Here is a 20,857-nt window from a genome sequence, read left to right as displayed (position 1 = left end):
TGTGTGTGTGTGTGTGCGTGTGTGTGTGCGTGTGCGTGTGTGTGTGTGTGTGTGCGGTTACTCTGAGCCGACACATCAGTCTTTCTCTGACGGTGCTGATGATCTGTCCCTATGTGTTCTCTTTTCATAACTCCATCTCTCTTTCATTCTCTCTCTCCTTCGTTCTGTTCTGACAGCTCTGTGCTCAGCCACTTCTCTTTTACTTCCCCCTCACTCTCCCCTGCCATTTCTTTTCCGCTCACTCTCCCCTGCCATTTCTTACTCCCTCACTCTCCCCTGCCATTTCTTACTCCCTCACTCTCCCCTGCCATTTCTTTCCCCCTCACTCTCCCCTGCCATTTCTTATTCCCTCACTCTCCCCTGCCATTTCTTTCTCCCTCACTCTCCCCTGCCATTTCTTATTCCCTCACTCTCCCCTGCCATTTCTTTCTCCCTCACTCTCCCCTGCCATTTCTTTCTCCCTCACTCTCCCCTGCCATTTCTTACTCCCTCACTCTCCCCTGCCATTTCTTTCCCCCTCACTCTCCCCTGTCATTTCTTACTCCCTCACTCTCCCCTGCCATTTCTTTCTCCCTCACTCTCCACTGCCATTTCTTTCTCCCTCACTCTCCCCTGCCATTTCTTTCTCTCTCCCCTGCCATTTCTTTCTCTCTCACTCTCCCCTGCCATTTCTTACTCCCTCACTCTCCCCTGCCATTTCTTACTCCCTCACTCTCCCCTGCCATTTCTTACTCCCTCACTCTCCCCTGCCATTTCTTACTCCCTCACTCTCCCCTGCCATTTCTTGTTCCCTCACTCTCTCCTGCCATTTCTTTCTCTCTCACTCTCCCCTGCCATTTCTTGTTCCCTCACTCTCCCCTGCCATTTCTTACTCCCTCACTCTCCCCTGCCATTTCTTATTCCCTCACTCTCCCCTGCCATTTCTTACTCCCTCACTCTCCCCTGCCATTTCTTTCTCTCTCACTCTCCCCTGCCATTTCTTCCCCCCTCACTCTCCCCTGCCATTTCTTTCTCTCTCACTCTCCCCTGCCATTTCTTTCCCCCTCAGTCTCCCCTGCCATTTCTTATTCCCTCACTCTCCCCTGCCATTTCTTTCTCCCTCACTCTCCCCTGCCATTTCTTTCTCTCTCACTCTCCCTTGCCATTTCTTTCTCCCTCACTCTCCCCTGCCATTTCTTTCCCCCTCACTCTCCCCTGCCATTTCTTTACCCCTCACTCTCCCCTGCCATTTCTTTTTCTCTCACTCTCCCTTGCCATTTCTTTCTCCCTCACTCTCCCCTACCATTTCTTTCCCCCTCACTCTCCCCTGCCATTTCTTTCCCCCTCACTCTCCCCTGCCATTTCTTTCTCTATCTTGCTCTCTCTTACTCTCTCTTTCTCTGTCTTGCTCTCTCTTACTCTCTCTCTCTTTCTATTTCTCTCTACCAACCAACCAGCCCAATGCAGCCCTCACCAACTCCGTGAACTGTATTGTTGGGGGATTTGAAGGACCACAGTCAGTCAGTAGGAAATATAATTGTGCTCTTGGGTAAAATGTTTATTTTTGGGGACATTTGGTCAGAATTGTTGCAGATGGGGAGGTTCAAGTCCCTAGTGAGACACCATGGGAGAGAGTGAGGGATGTATTGTGAGAGGAAATGGTATAATGATGACTTACTGGGAAAGATGTGTTGATCTGTGGCTGTCTGAAGGGTGGAAAAGACGAGTGTTGAAATAAGTATATACACAAATGTGCAGCGTAAATGTTTGAGGTCCTCCAATCAGGGGTGAGGGTGGAGATTGGATTGTTGAGATCCTCCAATCAGGGTTGAGGGTGGAGATTGGATTGTTGAGATCCTCCAATCAGGGGTGAGGGTGGGGAAGGGACTATTGAATGTTTTGCTTTTCGTTATTTATGTTTTGTGGTTTGGCTTCATGCTGTGAGGGGTGTGTGTGTTGGTCCTGGTAGTTATGGGTAGTTTCATGCTGTGAGGGGTGTGTGTGTTGGTCCTGGTAGTTATGGGTAGTTTCATGCTGTGAGCGGTGTGTGTGTTGGTCCTGGTAGTTATGTGTAGTTTCATGCTATGAGGGGTGTGTGTGTTGGTCCTGGTAGTTATGGGTAGTTTCATGCTGTGAGGGGTGTGTGTGTTGGTCCTGGTAGTTATGGGTAGTTTCATGCTGTGAGGGGTGTGTGTGTTGGTCCTGGTAGTTATGGGTAGTTTCATGCTGTGAGGGGTGTGTGTGTTGGTCCTGGTAGTTATGGGTAGTTTCATGCTGTGAGGGGTGTGTGTGTTGGTCCTGGTAGTTATGTGTAGTTTCATGCTGTGAGGGGTGTGTGTGTTGGTCCTGGTAGTTATGGGTAGTTTCATGCTGTGAGCGGTGTGTGTGTTGGTCCTGGTAGTTATGGGTAGTTTCATGCTGTGAGGGGTGTGTGTGTTGGTCCTGGTAGTTATGGGTAGTTTCATGCTGTGAGCGGTGTGTGTGTTGGTCCTGGTAGTTATGGGTAGTTTCATGCTGTGAGCGGTGTGTGTGTTGGTCCTGGTAGTTATGGGTAGTTTCATGCTGTGAGGGGTGTGTGTGTTGGTCCTGGTAGTTATGGGTAGTTTCATGCTGTGAGGGGTGTTTGTGTTGGTCCTGGTAGTTATGGGTAGTTTCATGCTGTGAGGGGTGTGTGTGTTGGTCCTGGTAGTTATGGGTAGTTTCATGCTGTGAGGGGTGTGTGTGTTGGTCCTGGTAGTTATGTGTAGTTTCATGCTGTGAGGGGTGTGTGTGTTGGTCCTGGTAGTTATGGGTAGTTTCATGCTGTGAGGGGTGTGTGTGTTGGTCCTGGTAGTTATGGGTAGTTTCATGCTGTGAGGGGTGTGTGTGTTGGTCCTGGTAGTTATGGGTAGTTTCATGCTGTGAGGGGTGTGTGTGTTGGTCCTGGTAGTTATGGGTAGTTTCATCCTGTGAGCGGTGTGTGTGTTGGTCCTGGTAGTTATGGGTAGTTAAATGCTGTGAAACTCGGGCAGGTGGGGGCGAGCGCACCCTCTGACCAGAGCACCCACTGTGGGAGCGCACCCTCTGACCAGAGGACCCACAGTGGGAGCGCACCCTCTGACCAGAGAACCCACAGTCGGAGCGCACCCTCTGACCAGAGAACCCACAGTGGGAGCGCACCCTCTGACCAGAGAACCCACAGTGGGAGCGCACCCTCTGACCAGAGAACCCACAGTGTGAGCGCACCCTCTGACCAGAGCACCCACTGTGGGAGCGCACCCTCTGACCAGAGAACCCACAGTGGGAGCGCACCCTCTGACCAGGGAACCCGCAGTAGGAGTGGCTATTTGTATTGTCTGTATTGTATTGTTGTTTTAAAGAAAAAATTATAATATGCATATACAGTACCAGTCACATGTTTAGACACACCTACTCATTCCAGGGTTTTTCTTTATTTTTACTATTTTCTACATTGTAGAATAATAGTGAAGACATTAAAACTATGAAATAACACATATGGAATCATGTAGTAACCAAAAAAGTAGCCTTTGCCTTAAACACTCTTGGCATTCTCTCAACCAGCTTCATGAGGTAGTCACCTGGAATGAATTTCAATTAACAGGTGTGCCTTGTTCATTTGTGGAATTTATTTCCTTCTTAATGTGTCCATATTATGGCAAGAACAGCTCAAATAAGCAAAGAGAAATAACAGCCCATCATTACTTTAAGACGTGAAGGTCAGTCAATCAGAAAATGCAAATAGTCTGGGTAGCCATTTGATTAGCTATTGTGGGAACTCCTTCAAGACTGTTGGAAAAGCATTCCAAGTGAAGCTGGTTGAGAGAATGCCAAGAGTGTGCAAAGCTGTCATCAAGGCAAAGGGTGGCTAAAGTGTTTAAAACGTTTTTGGTTACTACATGATTCCATATGTGTTATTTCATAGTTTTCTACAATGTAGAAAACAGTAAAAATAAAGAAAAACCCTTGAATGAGTAGGTGTTTCCAAATGTTTGACTGGTACTGTATATAAACGTTTAAAAATTAAAACAAAAAAAACCCATCAATTTACTTACATCCTGTAGCCAGCGCACATTGGAAACAACATTAAGGTGTCCCCAACAGCATGGATGTAAACCTTCACATTTAAAGGTGTGAAGGAAATAAGATAATGCTTTATTTGAAGGGTTCCCTGTGTAAAGAGCTCATTAAACATTCACAAACCATACAAAATACATTCATAGTCATATAAGTGTGAATGACAGTTTTGCGTTGCTGCCTGTGTGTGTCTGGGCTGTAACCTTCCCCTCTCTCTAATTACCTGCCCACTTGCCGGGTTCCTCTTATGGAGCTTAGACCACATTACCATTCACTTAGAAGAATGATACAATTCATTTATCATATAACGCTACCCGTCGTTGCTTATTTTAATGTGCCACCGGCTTCGTTTTACAGAGTTGTTGTGGGGGAACAGGAGAAAAACAACATTGAAGGAATATTAGATCAAATACCGTACAGTATATTATCTTTCTTTGTCTTTGTAATTCTTCAAAAGATGTCCACTGGGTGGAGTGAGCATACACACACAGACAAACAATCTAAAACACACACACACACACACACACACACACACACACACACACACACACACACACACACACACACACACACACACACACACACACACACACACACACACACACACACACAGTCCCTCTGCTGTCCTCTCCGCTGGATGGGAGGACAGGCCTCATTGTGCTGTCTGTCCTGCTGTGTTGAGTGACTGCAGCGTGTGCTGAGCTGGCTAACAGCTGCTCTGCTCTGATCCCCCTCTCCACCCCTCCCTCCTCCTCTCTCCACCCCTGCACCCCCTGTCATTCTCACCTTCACTGTACAGACCCACACTGGACAACAAATCAATGTTCCCTCTCTGTCTCTCTTGTCTAAATATCTCTATTTATGTCTGTTTTGTGTGTTGGCCTTTGTTTCTCTCTTTGTATCTTTTAGTATAGTCTCTGACACCGCCTTGTCTGGTGATGTTATTCTGTTATTAGGGCCTCACTCCCCCCTGGCCGGACAGCTGAATCCACATTTGAACCTTTTATGGCCTAGAAATGGATCTGCCTCAGTCAGTGAAAGTATAGAGTTTTGTGAGGAGAAAACTATTTTGATAGATGACACCGACACACATGATGCGGTTCGAGCTGTGAGTGTACTGTAATACCAGAGAATGACTTACTAGAACAATAGCCATGTATATAATTGTGTCTCTGTTAGAGGTCGACCGATTAATCGGAATGGCCGATTAATTAGGGCCGATTTCAAGTTTTCATAACAATCGGAAATCGGTAATTTTGGACGGCGATAAAAAAAAAATAAAATGTTACACCTTTATTTAACTAGGCAAGTCAGTTAAGAACACATTCTTATTTTCAATGACGGCCTAGGAACAGTGGGTTAACTGCCTTGTTCAGGGGCAGAACGACAGATTTTTACCTTGTCAGCTCAGGGATTCAATCTTGCAACCTTTCGGTTACTGGCCCAACACTTCACGAGGAGCCCGCCTGTTACGCGAATGCTGTAAGAAGCCAAGGTAAGTTGCTAGCTAGCATTAAACTTATCTTATAAAAAACAATCAATCAATCAATCATAATCACTAGTTATAACTACACATGTTTGATGATATTACTAGTTTATCTAGCGTGTCCTGCGTTGCATATAATCGATGCAGTGCGCATTCGCGAAAAAGGACTGTCGTTGCTCCAACATGTACCTAACCATAAACATCAATGCCTTTCTTAAAACCAATACACAGAAGTACATATTTTTAAACCTGCGTATTTAGCTCAAATAAATCCAGGTTAGCAGGCAATATTAACCAGGTGAAATTGTGTCACTTCTCTTGCGTTCATTGCACGCAGAGTCAGAGTATATGCAACAGTTTGGGCCGCCTGGCTCATTGCGAACTAATTTGCCAGAATTTTGCGTAATTATGACATAACATTGAAGGTTGTGCAATGTAACAGGAATATTTAGACTTATGGATGCCACCCGTTAGATAAAATACAGAACGGTTCCGTATTTCACTGAAAGAATAAACGTTTTGTTTTCGAGATTATAGTTTCCGGATTCAACCATATTAATGACCTATGGCTCGTATTTCTGTGTTATTATGTTATAATTAAGTCTATGATTTGATAGAACAGTCTGACTGAGTGATGGTAGGCAGCAGCAGGCTCGTAAGCATTCATTCAAACAGCACTTCCGTGCGTTTGCCAGCAGCTATTGCGCTATTTATGACTTCAAGCCTATCAACTCCCGAGATTAGGATGGTGTAACCGATGTGAAATGGCTAGCTAGTTAGCGGGGTGCGTGCTAATAGCGTTTCAAACGTCACTCGCTCGGAGACTTGGAGTAGTTGTTCCCCTTGCTCTGCATGGGTAACGCTGCTTCGAGGGTGGCTGTTGTCGATGTATTCCTGGTTCGAGCCCAGGTAGCGGCGAGGAGAGGGATGGAAGCTATACTGTTACACTGGCAATACTAAAGTGCCTATAAGAACATCCAATAGTCAAAGGTATATGAAATACAAATCTTATAGAGAGAAATAGTCCTATAATTCCTATAATAACTACAACCTAAAACTTCTGACCTGGGAATATTGAAGACTCATGTTAAAAGGAACCACCAGCTTTCATATGTTCTCATGTTCTGAGCAGGGAACTTAAACGTTAGCTTTTTTACATGGCACATATTGCACTTTTACTTTCTTCTCCAACACTTTGTTTTTGCATTATTTAAACCAAATTGAACATGTTTCATTATTTATTTGAGGCTAAATTGATTTTATTGATGTATTATATTAAGTTAAAATAAGTGTTCATTCAGTATTGGTGTAATTGTCATTATTACAAATAAAAAATAAATAAATCGGCCGATTAATCGGTATCGGCTTTTTTGGTCCTCCAATAATCGGTATCGGCGTTAAAAAATCATAATCGGTCGACCTCTAGTCTCTGTATGTACTCCCTCCTTCTTCTCCTCTTCTTTCTCCCCATTCTCCTCCACTCCTCTTCTCTCCTGGTGTTTGTGTGTGTATTAGTGGTCAGACTGTGCTGTGCTGTGTGGGCGGTGGTGTTACTGATGTGTACAGCCGCCTGTGCTGTGTGAAACTCATTTACAGCCTGCCACCTGTTTGTCCTGGAGCCCCCCCCCCCCACATCCACACGTCCTGCCCATCTGAGCTCCCCTGTGTGTGTGTGTGTGTATGTGTCTATGGGGGGTTAATGTAACAGGAGTGAGTGTGGAGACCCCTTCACACAGTACAGCCGCTATTGACGCCCCGACTTACGTGTCAATGGCTCCCTTTGTGTGCTGGGGGCCTCACTACAGAGCTAGGGGACAGGTGGGTAGCTATAGGGTCCCAGCCCCTGCCTCCTAACCCCGCCCCAGCCTCTAAACCATCCCAGGGTGATAAAGCCATATACCAGGGCTGTGTTTGGGGAAGACAGCCTCTTAAAAGCACCAAAATGGGGTGTTACTCTGCCCCTCCCTCCCAGTGGGCCCCCAGTCTCACACCGGCCATCAATCTGAACAGAGAGACAGAATGAGACGGCTGAATAGAGAGAGGTTGGCCTTGTCTGTCAGAGAGCGTTGATCTGCTATGTTTGATTCTTGGAAATAGAAGATACTGTAGTTGGAAAGATAGTGTTGGGAGGATAATGCGTGCATCCATGTTGGTAGTGACTTTCATGTTGTTTACTTACTCTGTAAAGCTAACAGCTTCTCTGCATTCGCCCTGTGTCTCAGCATTCTCTCTGTGTGTGTCCATCTGTTGTGTGGCAATATCCTCTACAGTATGTGGTCTTTGTGGACTGTGGGTGAGTTGCAGGTGTGAGTGGAGCTGGAGCTGTCCTTTGGGCCTGAGGTGAAAAGACAGACATACAGACCTCCCAGCTGGCAGACGGAGCACTGAAAGGCAGAGAGAAAGATGTCGTGTGGTGGTAGCCTCAGAAAGGTAGAGGGAGAGGCATGTGGCAGAAGAGCTAGCTATCCTCAACCTGTGGACCGCACTGAAGGGACGTGACACTATGTGTGCTTTTCACCACCTGGAGCAGGGCTGTCGTTACAGCAGACTGAGTGTGTGTGTAAATACTGAACTGGCTATATGGAGCCAGTAGCCTAGTAAAGTGAAGGCTCCACATGCCTTCACTTAGATGTTCTAGTGGGGGTTTTGATTCCCAAAGCCAGTAATTAAAATGCATTAGTAAAGCAGGTCTAGCTAAGTGCCACATTTAGTGGTGGAACCATACCATGGTGGAACTCCCATGGCACTTTACAGAGATTGGAGAGAGCATCGATCACAGCTAACTTGTATTTAACCTTTATTTAACTAGACAAGTCAGTTAAGAACAAATTCTTATTTACAGTGACGGCCTACCGGGGAACAGATTTTTACCTTGTCAGCTCGGGGATTCAATCCAGCAACCTTTCGGTTAATGGCCCAACGCTCTAACAACTAGGCTACCTGACGCCCCTATTGACCTACCTGGGCCACGGCTCCAATGAATACCATGACCAAACACACCAAGACATGGCCAGGCATGGAAATAGAGCAATTTAAGTCAAGTGGTCAGGTTTCGAGAGGGAGGTCAGCTGGGTTTGACCCCTTGTGGGAGTGTGTTCATAGTTGAGTGAGTCATGTTTTGAGAATTGCAGCTGCTTTTCAGGATACATATTTTTTTGGGGGGGGGGGCAGCATCCAGGGATGTATCGGTAGAAAAACTGCTGTCTGTTGCGAACATAAGCGATACAAAGGCAGTCTAGAGATTTCACGTTCTTCTTAGCAGCTGAGTTACATGCAGCTATTTAGGCAAACATATGAAACACAAGCAAGATGCGAACAGGCAGTCAAAATAGAGATGGAATGTTCTTTTCTCGTCGTCATTGGAAACATTGGCCAGTTATTTTCCCAGAAACTCTCGCTACGATATGGCAGCATAACTATGAATGTTATTATTCCAAATAGTAGGCAGTGTAACGTAGTTGTTGACAAATGACGTAAGGAATAATAGATGCACAACGAACTCGCCCATTGTCACACTGGTTAAGGGCTTATAAGTAAGCATTTCACTGTAATACCTGTTGTATTCGGCGCATGTGACAAATAACACTCGATTTGATGATTCGGTTACCGGTCCGGATACACGCTTGGTTACCTAGAACGTTCGGCTGCCCAGAGGTGGAACACCTAGGTAGCCTACACGTGCCGTACTTGCATTATCATTGGGAAGTGAAATAGCAGTTACTAGGGCCTGTGTGTGGTTAAAATGCAGATCGTTTTTTTTTTTGCCCCAATGCAAAACTCAAGTAGGAGTTATTTGCAGCTATCTATCATGCAGATATCTGCGTGTCTAATCAGTGATTTCATGTTCTTTTTTTCATCATCATTGCAAGCATTGGCTAAGCAGGAAGCAGAGGCAGTCAAAGTAGCACTGTTATTTTTTCAGCAACTCTGGCTAGCGGCTACGATATGGCAGCAACTATGAAGATAAGCCTAGATCACACAAAAAATTGATTTTTTTTACTCCAATGCAATGTGCAGGGACTGTGTCCTGCTTGTGCAGCTGCAATATCCGTTACAACAGACAGGGAAGGTTGTATAAAGCCTTCATAATACATGTTTGTTCAAATCGCCGCAGGCTTTTATTTCAGCTGTTCAGAAATATGAGGCAGAGACACAGGCTATATACTACATCACCATAGTTCAGAAGAGACACAGGCTATATACTACATCACCATAGTTCAGAAGAGACACGGGCTATATACTACATCACCGTAGTTCAGAAGAGACACGGGCTATATACTACATCACCATAGTTCAGAAGAGACACAGGCTATATACTACATCACCACCACTACATCACCACCACTACATCACCACCACTACATCACCATAGTTCAGAAGAGACACAGGCTATATACTACATCACCATAGTTCAGAAGAGACACAGGCTATATACTACATCACCATAGTTCAGAAGAGACACGGGCTATATACTACATCACCATAGTTCAGAAGAGACACAGGCTATATTCTACATCACCACCACTACATCACCACCACATCACCACCACTACATCACCATAGTTCAGAAGAGACACAGGCTATATACTACATCACCGTAGTTCAGAAGAGACACAGGCTATATACTACATCACCATAGTTCAGAAGAGACACAGGCTATATACTACATCACCATAGTTCAGAAGAGACACAGGCTATATACTACATCACCGTAGTTCAGAAGAGACACGGGCTATATACTACATCACCATAGTTCAGAAGAGACACAGGCTATATACTACATCACCATAGTTCAGAAGAGACACAGGCTATATACTACATCACCATAGTTCAGAAGAGACACGGGCTATATACTACATCACCATAGTTCAGAAGAGACACAGGCTATATACTACATCACCATAGTTCAGAAGAGACACGGGCTATATACTACATCACCATAGTTCAGAAGAGACACAGGCTATATACTACATCACCATAGTTCAGAAGAGACACAGGCTATATACTACATCACCATAGTTCAGAAGAGACACAGGCTATATACTACATCACCATAGTTCAGAAGAGACACAGGCTATATACTACATCACCATAGTTCAGAAGAGACACAGGCTATATACTACATCACCATAGTTCAGAAGAGACACAGGCTATATACTACATCACCGTAGTTCAGAAGAGACACGGGCTATATACTACATCACCATAGTTCAGAAGAGACACAGGCTATATACTACATCACCACCACTACATCACCATAGTTCAGAAGAGACACAGGCTATATACTACATCACCACCACTACATCACCATAGTTCAGAAGAGACACAGGCTATACACTACATCACCACCACTACATCACCGTAGTTCAGAAGAGACACAGGCTATATACTACATCACCACCACTACATCACCATAGTTCAGAAGAGACACAGGCTATATACTACATCACCACCACTACATCACCATAGTTCAGAAGAGACACAGGCTATACACTACATCACCACCACTACATCACCATAGTTCAGAAGAGACACAGGCTATATACTACATCACCACCACTACATCACCATAGTTCAGAAGAGACACAGGCTATATACTACATCACCACCACTACATCACCACCACTACATCACCATAGTTCAGAAGAGACACAGGCTATATACTACATCACCATAGTTCAGAAGAGACACAGGCTATATACTACATCACCATAGTTCAGAAGAGACACAGGCTATATACTACATCACCATAGTTCAGAAGAGACACAGGCTATATACTACATCACCACCACTAAATCACCACCACTACATCACCACCACTACATCACCATAGTTCAGAAGAGACACAGGCTATATACTACATCACCACCACTACATCACCACCACTACATCACCATAGTTCAGAAGAGACACAGGCTATATACTACATCACCACCACTACATCACCACCACTACATCACCATAGTTCAGAAGAGACACAGGCTATATACTACATCACCACCACTACATCACCATAGTTCAGAGGAGACACAGGCTATACACTACATCACCACCACTACATCACCATAGTTCAGAAGAGACACAGGCTATATACTACATCACCACCACTACATCACCATAGTTCAGAAGAGACACAGGCTATATACTACATCACCACCACTACATCACCATAGTTCAGAGGAGACACAGGCTATATACTACATCACCATAGTTCAGAAGAGACACAGGCTATATACTACATCACCACCACTACATCACCACCACTACATCACCATAGTTCAGAAGAGACACAGGCTATATACTACATCACCACCACTACATCACCATAGTTCAGAAGAGACACAGGCTATATACTACATCACCACCACTACATCACCATAGTTCAGAGGAGACACAGGCTATATACTACATCACCACCACTACATCACCATAGTTCAGAAGAGACACAGGCTATATACTACATCACCACCACTACATCACCACCACTACATCACCATAGTTCAGGAGTAAAGAGAGAAAGTGTGAGCAGCAGCAACATGGGTGTAAAATAACACATGCGCCACAGGAGGTTGGTGACGCCTTCATTGGGGAGGACAGCCACGTGGTAATGGCTGGAGGGTGAATGAGTGGAAAGGTGTCAACAACATTGATGCCATTCCGTTCGCTCCGTTCCAGACATTGTTATGAGCCTTCCTCCCCTCAGCAGCCTCCACTGACACGCGCAGAACGTGATCCCCATTTGCCTATTGGCCTTGTTTTTATGGGTCAACCGTATCCAGTGAATGCAAAACAGGAGTATTTCCGTTTCCACTGTAGATGATGTACAAGCCTCAGTGTCTGATACACAGTGGGTTTCCAAGTCACGTCTGACCCGTGATGTAACTCAAGATAGTAACTGTATGGTAACTCTGCTTTGTGTCCCTCTGCGTTTCTTTCAGGTGACGCAGGTGCCTATAGAGTCATGTGATCAGTACGGGACGTGTGGAGAGTGCCTGAGCTCCGGTGACCCCCACTGTGGCTGGTGTGTCCTACACAACATGTGAGTATTCACCACACAACCACAACACAAGCATCACACGTTCACCTCTCAACCCTCGTCTCCCTTTCTACTGTTCAGTCCGTCTACCTGGCTGCTCATTGGCTGACATAAAGCCTACTGTTACCCTGAGTAACCTCTTCTCCCAGTGACACAAATTATAACACACATTCTAGTCAGAGGTGCATCGGCCGTCAGTTACAAAGCAATTGATGGGATGGTTTATGACTGCTTGTAAACAGTGAATGAAAGGCTACACAGACTAGCCTCCTGTATTCGTGGACGTGTATGTGGCGCTTTTGAGTAACTACTGTCTTTCAGCTGTAGAGCAGGTTCAGAGCCAGGTGTCAGCCTGTGTCGTCTGGTGTTGAGTGACAGTTGGCCTGCTCTGCTGTGATGTGACTGAGGTCACTGAACTCTGCTTCACCAACCTATAGAGTCAGCGCTGCACTCTGAACCATAGAGACCATCAGTGACACCTGCTGGTGGCTGGCTCTTAGTACAAATCCCTTTACAACCCAAGGGAGAGAGAGAGAGAGAGAGGAAGAATGAGAGACAGAGTGAGAAAGTGTTTGAGAGAGAGAGAGAGCGAGAGAGGAAGAACGAAGAGACAGAGTGAGAAAGTGTTTGAGAGAGAGAGAGAGACAAAGTGAGAGTGAGAAAGAGAGAGAGAGAGAGAGGAAGGACGAGAGAGAGAGAGAGAGAGAGAGAGGAAGGACGAGAGACAAAGTGAAAGTGAGAAAGAGAGAGAGAGAGGAAGGACGAGAGAGAGAGAGAGAGGAAGGACGAGAGACAAAGTGAGAGTGAGAAAGAGAGAGAGAGAGAGGAAGGACGAGAGAGAGAGAGAGAGAGAGAGGAAGGACGAGAGAGAGAGAGAGGGGAAGGACGAGAGAGACAGAGAGGAAGGACGAGAGACAAAGTGAGAGTGAGAAAGAGAGAGAGAGACAGAGAGGAAGGACGAGAGACAAAGTGAGAGTGAGAAAGAGAGAGAGAGAGGAAGGACGAGAGACAAAGTGAGAGTGAGAAAGAGAGAGAGAGAGAGGAAGGACGAGAGACAAAGTGAGAGTGAGAAAGAGAGAGAGAGAGAGGAAGGACGAGAGACAAAGTGAGAGTGAGAAAGAGAGAGAGGAAGCAACCCTGGTAGATTGACTGTATGTCCAGATACACGTGTCGGTGATGAAAGTGAATACATGGAACTGAAGGGGTTGTAGATGGATTCTCTCTGCGTTCTATGCTGTATTTGATGAATAGCCCTGGCTAAACACAACCCACACTCTGAAGAAGAAGCTATAGCTGAATATATATGTAGCTGCAATCATCATCATTGTAATTGTGACCCCTGCAAAGTGCACTTAAAGTAATTTACATCACTCCAAAACTGGGACAGGACAAATCATTTCCTGGAGACAAGGTAATTGAGCATTTGCACTCCTCCATGCAGGGATGCAGGCAGGGTGTTCTGAGGCGACAGTAACACCCTCTATTATTTTGGGTTAGCATGCCTTCACGGAGATCATTTAGCAGGCCATTAACATTAGCCTCATGGACTCAGTGGGCTCTGATTGTAATCACAGTCATTCCTCTGTAGACTGGGTGCTGCTGATAATCCTGCTGCGTTGTGGAACTGTTTATCCTTGCTGAGATGATGCTGGGAGGGAGATCAGCATTGTAACTGAGAGGGCAGCTGGGCAGGACTCAGGAGCAGCTGTTTTTGTGGTGTAATTGTCTGTGTGTGCGTGTGTGTGTGTGAAGAGGTCAGGCCCTGGTATTACGTCAGATTACCATCTGCTGTCCTACACCACAGTGCCATACTCTGCCCTGTCCTACTCTGCCCTGCCCTACTCTGCCCTGCTCTGCCCTGCCCTGCCCTACTCTGCCCTACTCTGCCCTGCTTTGCCCTGCCCTACTCTGCCCTACTCTGCCCTACTCTGCCCTGCTCTGCCCTACTCTGCCCTGCTCTGCCCTACTCTGCCCTGCTCTGCCCTACTCTGCCCTGCTTTGCCCTGCCCTGCCCTACTCTGCCCTACTTTGCCCTACTCTGCCCTGCTTTGCCCTGCCCTGCCCTGCCCTACTCTGCCCTACTCTGCCCTACTCTGCCCTGCTTTGCCCTACTCTGCCCTACTCTGCCCTACTCTGCCCTACTCTGCCCTGCTTTGCCCTGCCCTGCCCTGCCCTACTCTGCCCTACCCTGCCCTGCTTTGCCCTGCCCTGCCCTGCCCTACTCTGTCCTCCTATGCTCCACGCTGCCGCCTGTCTCCCACTCTCTCTTTCACCCAAAGCTAGAGGGGGTCGCTCCCCTGTCAGCCCTGCTTGAACTACCGTACCAAGACAAAACGGGGTGTCTGCTGGTATGGCAGAGGTCAGTAAGAGAGGACTCCGTGAGCGTCATAATGTCGTTCAGTCTCATAATACATCTTCTGGGGGACGTTGACCAGAAGAGCCTGTTGGTGCAGGGTGGCCATAGCCAACAGGAGGCGGTGTAGAGGAATGGATCTGCATCCTCCCTCCAACTCCTTCAACTTAATAGCATCTGAGTACTGTATGGCTCCATCCTCCACAGCTGTGACTGCCTGGCCACCATGGACGCCTTTCCCTGAATCAATGTTAACTTAATGAAATTAGTGTTCCTTCTTCTCTCCAATGTTTGCTCCTTTTTCCCTGAAAGTGTTGGCACGGTGTCTGTCTGTGCCACGGAGCTAGGCTCAGCTAGGCTAGAGATGCATCTCTCTCTCTCTCTCTCTCTCTCTCTTTCCTCTCTCTCTCTCTCTCTCTCTCTCTCTCTCTCTCTCTCTCTCTCTCTCTCTCTCTCCTTCCTCTCTCTCTCTCTCCTTCCTCTCTGGAATCAGCTCTCCCAGACACTCAAGATGGTTGGCTTGCCACATGTAAACACCCAGCGCTTTGATCACCCCCTCCCTTTCCCACAGCTGCCACCAACAATCCCTCTCTCTCTCCCCCTCTCTCTCTCTCCCCCTCTCTCTCTCCCCCTCCCCCCCCCCCCCCCCCTCTCTCTATCTCTTATATCTTCTCTTCCAAACACACAGTTTTTCCTCTAGCCTTTCTAGTATTTGTTCTGCCACCATTGAAGCGCTGCATGTTAAGGTGGGTAATTAGAAACATGGCAGCACATTAGGCAGCTCTGGTGATGAGGACAGACTAGAGAGGCAGGCAGGGCTGGCCAGGAGAGGAGTGTCTTCTTTCTTACACACTGGCCCGAGACTCCACACACACTCCTTTAATTGCCAGCAGCTGCTACAGACAGTATGAGCCCACTGAAAGCATCAAGAAGGGGGGAAAAGAGAGAGAGAGAATGAAAGAATGAGAGAGAGAGCTTTTGATGGCCCGTACTCAGGCCAACGAAGTGAGCAGTGTTTTGATTGCAGTTCAAAGAAAGCTCATCATCTCTTTAACATTGACTGGCCCTGAATGGACCAGCAGCAGTTGGTTAACTGGCGATCTGGTCTGACAACCGTCTTAACCATTCAGATCTAGGGATGCACGACATATCGGTGAACATATCGGAATCGGCCGATATTAGCTAAAAATGCCTAGTTGTCTAGTTTAACAATGATGTTAAAAAAACGATGTCAAAGGTACCGTGAATACCTATATAGAATAGGTACATGACCTAATTTAGTTTTTTTTCACCATTATTTAACCAGGTAGGCTAGTTGAGAACAAGTTCTCATTTGCAACTGCGACCTGGCCAAGATAAAGCAAAGCAGTTCGACACATACAACAACACAGAAAATTTTACATGGCATTTGGAACATGGAATACACATGGAATAAACAAACATACAATCAATAATACAGTAGGAAAAGTCTATATACAGCATGTGCAAATTATGTAGGATAAGGGAGGTAAGGCAATAAATAGGCCATGGCGGTAATAATAATTATAATAATTAAGTAATAATGCCATGTAAAATTTTGCACTACACGTACAACACAGCGTTCCTAACCTAGCCCACAATGTCTGTTGTGTGGATCGAGCAGTCATTTGAAAGAGTAACAAAATTTCAGCGAGACAACTCAAAGGCGAAATACATTAAAGCCAAGATAATGGAATACTTTTATTTGTAAGGCTAACAGCAAAGTCCACTATTGTGGCTAATCTTTATTGTGGCTAGCTTCACATAGATGGTCTGATTTGTCACGATTAAACTCTGGTTTTGATCTGGAGAGGAGATGTGATGGCTGAGGAAGGGTAGAGGGTGGGGAGGGATCACCCAGAATGAAGGGGTGCTGATGAAAGTGCAGGGTAGACTAGTTGGAGGAGAGTAGATCAGCGAGCGTACAGTAACACAGCATTATGTGATATTTATGTAAGACAGAGACAGGCCCATAGCCAGTCCAATGATCTCATTGGATGAGGCCTCGTTTTCTGACTCAGTCCATAAAGCTCATTGTTTTACAGAGGCTTGTTTGCATGGCGGCTGCAGTCGATTGAAGGATGAGGCCCTCTGCACAGCGGGACTCAGTCTTTGATGGGAAAAGCTGTGGGCACACACATCCCAGCAGCAAACCACCCTGCATCCCACTGCTGGCTTGCTTCTGAAGCTAAGCAGTGTTGGTCCTGGTCAGTCCCTAGATGGGAGACCAGATGCTGCTGAAGTGGTGTTGGAGGGCCAGTAGGAGGCACTCTTTCCTCTGGTCTTAAAATATATATATATATATTCCAATGCCCCAGGGCAGTGATTGGGGACATTGTCCTGTGTAGGGCGCTGTCTTTCGGATGGGACATTAAACGGGTGTCCTGACTCTCTGTGGTCACTAAAGAGCCCATGGCACTTATCGTAAGAGTAGGGGTGTTAACCTTGATGTCCTGGCTAAATCCCCAATCTGTCCCTCATACCATCATGGCCACCTAATCATCCCAGCTTACAATTGGCTCATTCATCCCCCCTCCTCTCCCCTGTAACTATTCCAGGTTGTTGCTGTAAATGAGAATGTGTTCTCAGTCAACTTACCTGCTAAAATAACAGTAAAATAAAATAAACACACACAGACACACACACAGACACACACACACACACACACACACACACACACACACACACACACACACACACACACACACACACACACACACACACACACACACACACACACACACACACACACACACACACACACACACACACAAACTACTGTCAGTGATGGGATGTTGTCTGTCTATCTGCAGATATACCCCCTCAGTTAGTCCTACAGGGCACCACAGAGCATCAGCTGTAGTGTAGGAGTTGGCACTGTTACTGCCCAGCTGAAGTACCACCTGGGTTGAAGATGAATTTACAATCTCTCTCTCGCTCCATCCATCTCTCCCGCCCTGTAACCTCTGTTCCTTCACCACCAGAGCAGCATCCATCCAACACATCCACAAATCAATGTGATTACCGTAAACGCTGTCCATTGATTTGTTCAGCACCCTGGCAAGCCATGCACAGTCTTACTACATCACCAAGCCCTCCGTCAGGGGTTTGGGACTTGGCCCAAATCTTTATTACAGAGGAATTGATTTAGGACATGGTCCGTGTTTAAACAGTGTTTCTTAAATTATAGCACTCCTATTTCTAATCCTCTTGTCTGATATACATTAGGTCTAATTAAACCGTCTTTATTGATTTACTGCTAATTGGCAACAGTAGGGAGTTTAGCACATGGCTACTGTCTTGGCCCATCATGATTTGAATGGCAGTCCTATAGACTCCAGTAGCCTTTGTGCCGTCCTAGACACTGTACAGTAGCCCACACTGACACACCCTCAATGGCCCAATACAGCCATTTAGGCTACTGCAGGGTTTCCCAAACTCGGTCCTGGGGGCCCCCCTGGGTACACGTTTTGGTTTTTACCCTAGCACTACACAGCTGATTCCAGTAACCAACTCATCATCAAGCTTTGATGATTGGAATCAGCTGTGTAGTGCTAGGGTAAAAACCAAAACGTGTACCCATGGGGGACCCCAGGACCAAGTTTGGGAAACCCTGCAGTAGCCTCTCACTAATGAGTACTGAATGATCTCAAGCACAGAAAGCATAAAATGTGCACTAGTTTCCCAATGGGGCAGGTAATGATAATGTCTGTATTGGGCCATTGAGGGTGTCTCGGTGTGTCTAATGGCCAGGTTAACAGTGTGTTCTACAGTCAGCACTACTGACACTGCATCAATCTCCCTCCCAAATCAACTGTTAATGAGATATCGATCAACAACATGCCCTACATATCAATAGAGCCATGTAACTATCTGAGTCAGTACCATTATTATTCATTATGATGGCATATTTACCTATCGTATTGTTATTACCATGGAGATGGGTTTGATATGGAAACCAGGCCAAGATCATGTCAACTTTATCTTATGCCCAGTCTCCCCTCCCTCCCTCCCTCCCTCTGTCGTTTCATTTACAGCCAGAGATATGGGGAAGGGGCGGAGGGGATCCAATTACTGTATTACTCATGAGCCAATTATTAATAAAGATCTGGTTTCTCTTTACTGCAGCCTGTTAGCGAGCCTGCCATCTCTCTTTATACACCTCCATCTCTCTTTCCATTACTCTCACTATCTCTCTGTTTCTGTCCATCTTGCTCCCGCCCTCTTCTCCCTCTCTCTCTCTCCCTCACTTTCCCTCTTTCTCCATCTCTCTCTCTCTCTCTCTTTCTCCATCTCTCCGTCTCTCTCTCTTTCTCCATCTCGCTCTCTATCTCTCTTGCGCTCTCTCTCTCTCTCTCTCTCTCTCCATCTCTCCATCTCTCCCTCTCCATCTCTCTCTCTCTCTCTCTCCCCATCTCTCCATCTCTCTCCTTCTCCATCTCTCCATCTCTCTCTCTCTCTTTCTCCATCTCTCTCTCTCTTTCCATCTCTCCATCTCTCTCGCTCTCTCTCTCTCCATCTCTCTCTCTCTCTCTCAATTCAATTCAAGGTGCTTTATTGGCATGGGAAACATGTGTTAACATTGCCAAAGCAAGTGAGGTAGATAATATACAAGTGAAATAAACAATAAAAATTCTCTCTCTCTCTCTCTCTCTCTCTCCATCTCTCTCTCTCTCTCTCCATCTCTCTCTCTCTCCATTTCTCTCTCTCTCTCTCCATCTCTCTCCTCTCTCTCTCTCCATATCTCTCTCTCCATCTCTCTCTCTACTCTCTACTCTCTCTCCTCTCTATCCTCCCTCTCCTCTCTATCCACTCCATCCTCTCTATCCTCTCTCTCCTCTCTATCCTCTATCCTCTTTATCCTCTATCCTCTCTATACTCTCTCTCCTCTATCCTCTCTATCCTCTCTCTCCTCTCTCTCCTCTCTCTCATCTCTATCCTCTCTCCTCTCTACCCTCTCTCTCCTCTCTATCCTATCTCTCCTCTCTCTCTATCCTCTCTATCCTCTCTATCCTCTCTCTCCTCTCTATCCACTACATCCTCTCTATCCTCCCTCTCCTCTCTATCCTCTATCCTCTTTATCCTCTATCCTCTCTATACTCTCTCTCCTCTATCCTCTCTATACTCTCTCTCCTCTCTCTATCCTCTCTCTCCTCTCTATCCTCTCTCTCCTCTCTATCCTCTCTATCCTCTCTCTCCTCTCTCTCCTCTCTCTCCTCTTTATCCTCTATCCTCTCTATACTCTCTCTCCTCTCTATCCTCTCTATCCTCTTTCTCTCTCTCCTCTCTTTCCTTTCTCCTCTCTATCCTCTCTCTCCTCTCTATCCTCTCTATCTTCTCTATCCTCTTTCTCTCTCTCCTCTCTTTCCTTTCTCCTCTCTCTCCTCTCTCTCCTCTCTCCTCTCTCTCCTCTCTCCCCTCTCTATCCTCTCTCTCCTCTCTCTCCTCTCTCTCATCTCTCTCCTCTCTATCCTCTCTGTCCTCTCGGTCCTCTTTCTCCTCTCTATCCTCTATCTCCTCTCTATCCTCTCTGTCCTCTTTCTCCTCTCTATCCTCTCTCTCGTCTCTATCCTCTCTGTCCTTTCTCTCCTCTCTCACCTCTCTATCCTCTCTCCCCTTTCTCCTCTCCTCTCTCTCCTCTCTATCCTCTCTCTCCTCGCTTTCCTCTCTCCTCTCTCTCCTCTCTATCCTCTCTATCCTCTCTCTCCTCTCTCTCCTCTCTATCCTCTCTCCTCGCTCTCCTCTCTTTTCTCTCTCCTCTCTCTCCTCTCTATCCTCTCTATCCTCTCTATCCTCTCTATCCTTTCTCCTCTCTCTCCTCTCTCTCCTCTATATCCTCTCTCCCCTCTCTCTCTGCTCTCTCTACTCTCTCTGTTCTCTCTGCTCTCTCTGCTCTCTGCTCTCTCTGCTC

The 20,857-nt window shown here is 46.3% G+C and overlaps 1 protein-coding gene across 4 annotated transcripts in view; it reads left to right on the top strand.

Annotated features, from left to right (window-relative positions):
• Positions 1-20,857, top strand: part of LOC120060669 (plexin-A2-like) — a 265,104-nt gene that overhangs the window by 131,034 nt on the left and 113,213 nt on the right. For all 4 annotated transcript variants that reach the window (XM_039010062.1, XM_039010063.1, XM_039010061.1 and 1 more), the window contains one exon: positions 12,478-12,578. In XM_039010062.1, coding sequence (XP_038865990.1) covers positions 12,478-12,578 — 101 coding nt within the window. The remainder of the gene's footprint in view (positions 1-12,477; positions 12,579-20,857) is intronic.

The sequence above is a fragment of the Salvelinus namaycush genome, chromosome 16 (genome assembly GCF_016432855.1).
Source record: "Salvelinus namaycush isolate Seneca chromosome 16, SaNama_1.0, whole genome shotgun sequence".
Taxonomy (NCBI): domain Eukaryota; kingdom Metazoa; phylum Chordata; class Actinopteri; order Salmoniformes; family Salmonidae; genus Salvelinus; species Salvelinus namaycush.
Note: the sequence above shows the minus strand (reverse complement) of the source record. Positions and strands in the feature narration are given on the sequence as shown.